General features: G+C 34.7%; 1 protein-coding gene across 5 annotated transcripts in view; it reads left to right on the plus strand.

Annotated features, from left to right (window-relative positions):
• LOC137623199 (transmembrane protein 135-like) overlaps positions 1-6,548 on the plus strand; it is a 232,253-nt gene extending 225,705 nt beyond the window's left edge. For all 5 annotated transcript variants that reach the window (XM_068353909.1, XM_068353903.1, XM_068353904.1 and 2 more), the window contains one exon: positions 5,778-6,548. In XM_068353909.1, the coding sequence (XP_068210010.1) occupies positions 5,778-5,904 (127 nt within the window). In that variant the 3' untranslated portion in view covers positions 5,905-6,548. The remainder of the gene's footprint in view (positions 1-5,777) is intronic.
• The last annotated feature ends 2,881 nt before the right edge of the window (positions 6,549-9,429 follow it).

The raw sequence follows: 9,429 nt of genomic DNA on the forward strand, positions 1-9,429 counted from the left end.
AAAAGAGTCAGTGAGATTCACGCCTTCAGCAGGAACATCGGATTTTCATCTGAAACGGCTACATGTTCCTTACAGCTTGGTTTTCTAGCCAAAAACGAGCTACCTTCTCGCCCTTGGCCGAAATCGTTCGACATTCCAAGCCTTTCAAATATGGTTGGAAATGAACTAGAAAGAGTCTTATGCCCTGTTAGAGCTCTTAAGTTCTATTTAAGACGAACTAAATCTTTACGAGGACAGTCAGAAGCTTTATGGTGTTCTATTAAGAAACCTTCTTTACCTATGTCAAAGAATGCAGTTTCCTATTATATCAGACTGTTGATACGAGAAGCTCATTCCCATCTGAATGAAGAAGACCATGCTGTGCTGAAGGTAAAGACACATGAAGTTAGAGCTGTCGCTACTTCAGTGGCTTTTAAACAAAATAGATCTCTGCAGAGTATAATGGACGCAACCTATTGGAGAAGCAAGTCAGTGTTCGCGTCTTTTTTATCTTAATGATGTCCAGTCTCTTTACGAGAACTGCTACACCCTGGGACCATTCGTAGCAGCGAGTGCAGTAGTGGGTGAGGGCTCAACCACTACATTCCCCTAATTCCATAACCTTTTTTAATCTTTCTCTTGAAATGTTTTTTATTGTTGTTTTTTGGGTTGTCCGGAAGGCTAAGAAGCCTTTCGCATCCTGGTTGATTTGGCGGGTGGTCAAATTCTTTTCTTGAGAAGCGCCTAGATTAGAGTTTTTGATGAGGTCCTGTAGTATGGGTTGCAACCCTTGATACTTCAGCTCCTAGGAGTCGCTCAGCATCCTAAGAGGATCGCGAGGCTCAGTAAGGAAGACGTACTTAAAAAAGGCAGAGTAATTGTTCAAGTCGACTTCCTTACCAGGTACTTATTTATTTTATGTTTGTTATATTGAATAACTGCTAAAATGAAATACGAAATCCTTAGCTCATAATAATGTAAACAATTAATGCTGGTCTCTACCCACCCCCCCTGGGTGTGAATCAGCTTATATAATCACCGGCTAAGTTTAATATTGAAAAATGTTATTTTTATAATAAAATAAATTTTTGAATATACTTACCCGGTGATTATATATTAAAGGACCCTCCCTTCCTCCCCAATAGAGACCCAGTGGACCGAGGAGAAAATTGAGTTCTGTGTTTACATTGAGTACTAAGTACCTGCTCGACAGATGGCGCTGTTGAAGTACACCCCCTACCTGCATAGCGATCGCTGGCGGATTTCGAGCGTAGAGTTTTTCTGTCGGGCAGCAGAGCTGCAGCTTATATAATCACCGGGTAAGTATATTAAAAAATTTATTTTATTATAAAAATAACATATTTATGGCAAATTTTGTTGGCATGATTGATATTGCAAAGAGTGAAAAAGATTTGTTGAGCAAAGAAGAGGTGGAAGAAATGCAAGGTGAATGTTTAGAAATAAATAGGTTACGTGAATGTATTTTAAATGGTATTAGGGTGGAAGAATGGCCGTGTGATTTGGAAGTGTATAAGAAAATTGTTAAATGATGTATTGTTTGTAAGAATAGTGTATTTTTTGCATTGGGGAATGGATGAAGATATATATGTTCCCGTATTTCCAATGCATGCAGCTGTAAGTATGTGTATGGTAGTGCATGACAGGTATGGGCATATGGGGAAGAATAAATTGTGGGAATGCATGCGAGAGAAGTTGTTTACGTCTGGGTTGAGTCAAATTTGTAGGGATGTAGCGACTACTTGTGATGATTGTCAGAAGGGAAAGTATCAGAGCATTCATGCAAGTCTGCCTGTTCTGAGGTTACGTATGAAAGAACCATTTGAGATGTTTGTGATTGATTGTTTCGTTAACTGTGACTGTGAGGAGACATGTGGGAATGATTATCATGGTCGATCATATGAGCAAGTTTGCGTATGCAGTACCCATGAAGAATAAAAGGAGTGAGACTGTAGCGAGAATGGTAAGTCAAGTGATGTTGCCGATGAGTGTGTGTAAGCCTGCGAAAATGTCAAGTGACAATGGTCCGGAGTTTGTTGGATGGGAGTTTGAGCAAATGTTAAGAGAATGGGGCATTGAACATGTGTATTCGACTCCGTATGTGCCAAGTGCAAATGGTTTGGCTGAAAGGACTGTAAGAACCTTGACAGAAATTTTGCAGATGATGAGTACATGTGATAATGATTGGGGTTTATATGTTGGGCGTGCGTTGTGGGCGTATAATGCGACGGTGCACAAGAGTACAGGTATGTCTCCGTGTAAGTTTGTGTTGAATTTTGAAAAGATAGTAAGACCGAGATTGAGTGTGTCTGAGAATGATAAAGATGTTTGGAAGAAAGTAAATGAGAGGTTTGAAAGCTACAAAGTGGGAGAGAAAGTGTTAAAAGAAGTAATTGAAAAAGGAAGAATGAATGTCAATAAGGTAAGTGATAAGTTTGAAGGTCCATATGAGGTGTTGGATGTTGGTTCTAGTGGGTTGTTATGTTTTGGGTAAAGTGTGTGTGGATGGTAGTGTGGAAAAGGTTAGGGCACACCACAATCAGTTGCGAAAATGGAGGGAAGTACCAAGATATATTCAGGAGAATGGTATGAATAATTGGCTTAAAACGAACAACTATGAACCGAGTATGTGTGAGGCATTAGGTTTAGAAGATAAGCAATTGGTGTTAGTTGAGTATGGAAGGAAAAAGAAGTTGGAAAATTTTACTGGGGATAAAAGACAGGGAAATTTTGTAGTTATTGGCGGGAATCAGAATAGGCAGGACAAGGGTGTAAATGTACAGGTGAGTATGGAAGATAAATGCATTAATACAGATGAAACTTGGATGAGTATGAATGATACTTATAGTGTGTGTGGTTTTTCGTTAGATGAGGTAAGAGAACGTATGACGAACACGAGAATGAAAGATAGGAGAATGATAAGCAGTATGAATGATTCTTTTGTTGAAGTAGAAAATGGTTTAGATGTAATGGATGAATTGTTGACAGAAATTAGTGGGGTTTTCGGGCCAGATGAAATTGAGGTAGATGAAATAGTGCATGATATCTTAGACGAGCGGAACATAGACGGGAATCGTAATAGTACGTTGAATGGTAACGACATGGAAGAAGTGAATGAGAGAGTACAGGTATATGAAGGCCCAGTTATTTGAAGCCGAGACCCTGTTCCTGATTGCGACTGGGTAATGAGAAAATAGGTAAGTGTTGTGTGAGGATTTGGCAAAGTAAGGAGGGAGGAATTTGGAGGATTAATTTTATTTTATTTATTTCTTTATTTGCCAAATTGAGAGAGTGAGAGAGAGAGAGAGAGAGAGAGAGAGAGAGAGAGAGAGAGAGAGAGAGAGAGAGAGAGAGAGAGAGAGAGAGAGAGAGTGTGTGTGTGTGTGTGTGTGTTTATTTGCTTTAGTTTTGTCAAATCGAGAGAGAGAATGAATTTTATTTGCTTTAGTTTTACTCGAGAGAGAGAGAGAGAGAGAGAGAGAGAGAGAGAGAGAGAGAGAGAGAGAGAGAGAGAGAGAGAGAGAGAGAGAGAGAGAATTCTATTGCTTTAGTTTTATTCAAGAGAGAGAGAGAGAGGGTGCGGGTATGTATGTGTGTGTGTGTCCGCGGTGCGTGCCGCCGAACAAGCGATAATTAGCGTAATGATTGTTTGTAGTGGGAAAGACTGTCGGTATATTTGAGGTTGTTTGTTTACATTTTTAGCTAGGTTAGGGCGGTAATGAATGTCTTGGGCGAAAGGATTTTCTATTCGACTGTAGCAGGAGTCGGTTGTTTTTGTTTGTTCATCGCCAGCCGGCTTGAAAGTGATTTTTTTTGTATTGGAGTAAGTACTGTTTTCATTTATTTTTGTTAGGCGCAATCATGAATGATAGAAAGTTTATTATTTGTCTTTGATTATAGTGCGATAGTTTAGTTAGCTAGGAATGTTCGTAAGCATTTTTCTTTTTTATTGCAGGCTGTAATTCCTCCTTTGGATTCCTTTGGACTCCTTTACACTCTTTGGAGTTAATTTAGGCCTAGAAGGTGTTGCTTGCCTGCCTTGTATAGATGAATAGCTTGATGATGACAACCTGGACCGTACTATGAACATAGGAGTAGACTGGGGATATATATTTATAAAGAATTTTGAGCGTTGATGACCCGACTGTAAAATAGATTGTTCCTTTATAATGACGATGATGACCACCGCTTACGTGATTGGACAGTCTAATTGACTGCATGTTATTGTTTGTCTGGAAGTTGTGGCAATTGGCTACAAGGACTGTTGCCAGTGTGTGGAGTCTGTGGACGATGGTGGCCACACACGAATATTAAATATTTAAGAAGTTTCTCGTATGTTTTAGTATTAAGTTTTGATTATTTTTGCTGGGTTATAGAATGTGATTGGTGTTTTAGTATTAAGGGATTTGTTTTAGAGTTTAAGTATTTTTTGTTACTGTGTGTGGACTGTTGGTGTTGGGTTTGTAAAGTTTTCTGATTATTTGTGAGTTTTTGTGTACCACACACACCATTATACTATATAAATATGTCTGTTATTTTTTGTCTGTTTGGGTTAAGTCTGTTTAATGATGTGTGATTTTTTTGGTTGCGGTGAATATAGTTTTAAGGTTATGTTTTTTTTTTTTTTCCCTTCGTGCAATAGTCCAGTTTGACGTAAAGTAAGGGGACAGTTTGTGTTGTGGGATATTTTGAAAGTTAGAGTGATCAAAGGTGTTGGGGTTTGTTTTTGTTTACATCCTGCCACAGTGTTAATCAGCTATATATATAACTACCAGGGAAGTCTTATGTTTAAAAATGTTATTTTCATTATAAAATAAATTTTTGAACATACTTACCTAGTAGTTATATATAATTAAATTCCCACCCTCCTCCCCTCTAGAGACTAGAGGCATGGAAGATATGAGGAAACATGGAATGGTTTCGAGGTACCTCGCTAGGGTGCACAGGTGGTACACCTGGCTATCCAATCGGCGATTGGCGCGAGTTTTGAAATTTCTGCCGTGACATCAGACGTAAGCTATATATATAACTACCAGGTAAGTATGTTCAAAAATTTATTTTGTAATGAAAATAACATTTTTGTGTTCAAGTAGGTGTTTATTGACATAAATACATTTTGACGGAGTTGAATTAAATTCAGGAAAATAAAATAAGTTGTAATAGTAATTTAATGTAATTTAAAATTATTTAATGTAGTCTTTCATTCCTGCATGGTTGCAAATGTTCAAACTGTGTTCCATAATTTTCTAAACAAAGCTGATAACGTACAACAGTAGATTCGACGACATTGCCAAACATTTCATTTGGAATTCCAAGACATTGTTATCTTTGGATTCCCTGTTTTCAAATTGATTGTTTGGAAGAAAGAAAAAGGTAAGTGATGTAGAAGACTAAAAAGTAGGTGCAGTAAAGGGCCGAAAGGGCACTGCAAATACCTGATAAGTAAAATGCCAACTGTTTATCATTTGAGGTGCACTGATGGCACTACTGTACTCCCCTACAGATGAACATATTTGTTATCTGTAAAATATCCATTTCTTAACAATAGTAATCATGAAAATGTGTAATGAAATCACTAACCAGAATGAGAATCTTGAGTATTCAAAAATTACCTTTAGTATGTACAAGTTAAAAGTCAGTTTCTTAAACTATATCCTTCCCATTGCTTTTGATTTATGACTTATAATTTTGTTGACTATGATTATAGATACATGGCTATTGTAATAATTCAGATATCATTCATTTTTAAGTATGATTTACAAGCATTTATTGCTTTTCAGAATTTTCCAATACAACCGTCATCTCCTCAATCCGTATGGATTTGAAAGTGGAAAAGGATTTGAGGATTATTGGCCGAATTATGATTTAACAAAAGTCAGTGAGGCTGTGAAAGTTATGGGTCCCTAGTGCAGAAATAAGTTAAGGGAAATATGATTTATTTTCCTAACTCTTGGTGCTATACAGTAAAATACAATTTTTTTTTATTAAAGTGAGAGAGTTTATATTCTAAGGTATATTTTTGTCACCGTGAGATGTAGCGAATCGTACATTTGTTCAATACTTAATTAATACACCAATGCCCCGTTATACGAATGCATTCCGTTTGAGTGCCATTCTTTAAGAAACTTTCATCAAGCAAAAATTAGTTTGTTGAAGTGCATTTTCCCATTGACTTCCAATATAAACATTGAGATACGTTCCTATGAGCTCACCAGAGTAAGCAAAACAAATATAATGTGCTAATTATAATTAAAAAAAAAAAACATTTTACTGAATATTATAAAGATTAATAACTTAAAATTAACGAATCTACATGACTCATAACTTGACAGAATAGAAACAAGTCTGTATAAAGGTGTGTATCATTGGGTAAAATATAAAATACTTCTAACTAAATGTGTTACTTTAAGCATTAATTGTTTCTTTTGTGCAATAAAAATCATTCTTCAGAAGTTTGCCTTAATCAGCTGATCTGGAGAGTATAGACAGCAGTGTCCTTTAACTTATAAAAAAAAAAAAATTGAATAGATTAATATTTGGGGGGAGTGCCTTGGTATATGTATGTATGTATGTATTTTTTATTATGATAGTAAACTGAAAATTACATGCATCGTTATTGGATATAGTCAAGTAAAACATCAGTTTTATAAAAATATTTGTCTTAAACACAGCTGTTTATTCATTCGTTTATGAGTGTTCTTGATAAGGTGTTGCAATCATAAACAAATGAAAGCTGTATTGGATATAAACATTTTGACAAAATGCCATTTCACTTAACTGTATCCAATAATAATGCTTTTAATATTCACACATTATTATTGTATTAAGAAATAAAAAAAAACAGAATAAGTAATCTTTTCCACTGTTTTGCATACAAGTTGAAGGGCCCTACTGTCTATACTTTCTGGATTAGCTGATCATGGCAAATTTCTGAAGGATCTATCTTATTTCCCAAAAGAAACTATCGATGCTTTAACTATCATTTTATCATACTATAGTAAAAAGTTTCATTTAAAATATTTTTCTCTTTTATATATAATCAAGTTTAATGGCATGTCAAAGTTAACCAGAGTTTAATAAATTTAGCCGATGCATGACAATTTATAGTTTCTAGGTTTGCGGTGCTTGGCTATACAGCCTGGGAAATTACTGATTTTTCTTCCAATTTGTTAGGTAGTTTTTGTGCAATTTGGTTTACCTTTTCATAAACCAAATACACCATGTTGCACTTACTGAAGACTGGAATTTCATACTTATATAAGATCGTGTTATAATTAAACAAATTATTATAATTTTTCCCTCCAAAGATCGTGTTATAATGAAACAAATTATTATAATTTTTCCCTCCAATTTTGATCCGAGTTTTCCACGATTCCAAACAGCTTTGGCAGCTACGAATATTATTTTTTTTTACCACTTCTGCTACTGCTTATTGTTTGAATTTGGCAGTATATATCCTTTATCTTCTCTCTGGTGCAAATAAGGACAAATGTAAAAATATATCAGTCTTATTCTACTTAACTCTGTAATATTATTACAGCAGTTATTTACTAATCCTACAAAGATTGAAATACAAGTGAAATAGCTTTGATTGTCATAACAAAACTTGTTTTTCCATTCAGTTTGTAATTTGGCTGTATGTTTACGCAGTGGTTATAACATTATTAACCATACTTTTTATTTTTAACTTAATAAATTTAAAAAAAAAATTATTATTGAAAAATGTGTAACTGAATTATTGGTATGTTAATTGAAGTATGGGAAAAAATAATTTTATTCGTATTTTTCAAAATTCGTTCTTCGAAGCTTCGTATATCGGGCCATTGGTGAATGAAGATGTAAGTTTCTTTTTCATTTTCTATAGGTTCTTCATGTTAATTACATATCTTTTTTTAATGTAAATTTTTCCTACTTTTATAGATTTCCTATTTGGTATTTGTTCTTTAGCATGCACATATACTAGTCCCTTCGTCTCTCTCTGCTTGTAAAGCATTGTAGATTTCTTTTGTGAGTTTGTTACAAGTAAGATTTTACAGGGTCAATATCTATGGTTAATCTTTAATGGTATACAGTACTTCATTTGCATATTGAATGTAGTTTTATTTATTTTTTGCAAGTGTGTATATGAGATAATTATATGATCAAGTGTTATAAGCAATGTGGTTTTTTTTTATTTACAGATTTGCACTTATTTCATGTAGGATTTTTGTTTGCTATATGTGCACATACATTTACTGCTATTTAAATTTTTACATACTGTATACACATTGCTTTAGTTTTGAAAGTTTAAAGTAAGATTTCTCTTTAGTTTGACTAAGCATGTACTTACAGTATCCCAGCTTGACAATCAAATTTTGTTACGTTAAATCTGGTTAACATCAGCTATCAGTCAATGTTTGATTACAGATAGGTAAAATAAATCTCACTTGAGTATTTAAAAATTATTGATGATTTTAGGAAATCCATGTCTCATGCAGATTTTCATGTACTCCATGAAGAATAAGAAAACATTTTGAAGTAGACTGTACTAATGGGTATCAACAGTGATTATAGAGGAAAATATCACAAAGGAGCTAGAGGTAGCTTCTATTCTCGTAAATTAGAATAGATTTTTTTTATACAAGTAAAGAACTGGTGTGCATATATAGCAGGGACAGTTAGACCTCTTTATCAGCATGAATTGCATTCAAGCTCCACCCCTGGGAAGGAATTACACGCATAATAGAAGACCCTAAATTTTTAATGTCTCTTTTTATTTCAGTGCTTGTAAATAATTCCTTAAGTAATTTAAGGGGGCTGTCCGCCATGGGGTTTTGACATAAGAAGTTTCAGAAATCGAAAATTGTTTTATTGCTTCTATGTATGCATAAACATATCGTACATGCTCCCCAGAAGTTTCAGCCAATTATTTTTACAAATAACGAAGATATAACGGTCTTTAAATGATGACGTCATCCTTACTGTGTCGTCTGCATGACTGAGTTTGAAAAAATCGTTTTTGTGTTATTTTTGCATATCTATAGAGATTTTTCACTTATGTTTTGAACTATCGTACGTCTGGCAGAAATGGGAGGCATTGGTAGAACGTAGTTGAACGAAATCTACTCCTCAGAGAACAGAAGCCAAAGTTTCCAAACACTTACAGAATATAATGCATGCGTTTGTTTACTTGAAGTTCGAATGTAGATTGTTTTCACAACGTCCTCGGGAACTTTATAGCAAGGCCAATGTTACCTAAGGTCATAAAAAGAACAAATAGTCAATCATTTTTCCAAACAATGAAGATAAAGTGGTCTTTAAATGATGACGTCATCCTTACTGCGTCGTCTATCTGACTGAGTTTGACAGAATCGTAGTTCTCTCTCTCTCGAATTATATAAAACTGCCATTTATACAAATACTATAATTCTCTCTCTCTCTCTCTCTCTTGAA

This window comes from Palaemon carinicauda, chromosome 30 (genome assembly GCF_036898095.1).
Source record: "Palaemon carinicauda isolate YSFRI2023 chromosome 30, ASM3689809v2, whole genome shotgun sequence".
NCBI lineage: Eukaryota > Metazoa > Arthropoda > Malacostraca > Decapoda > Palaemonidae > Palaemon > Palaemon carinicauda.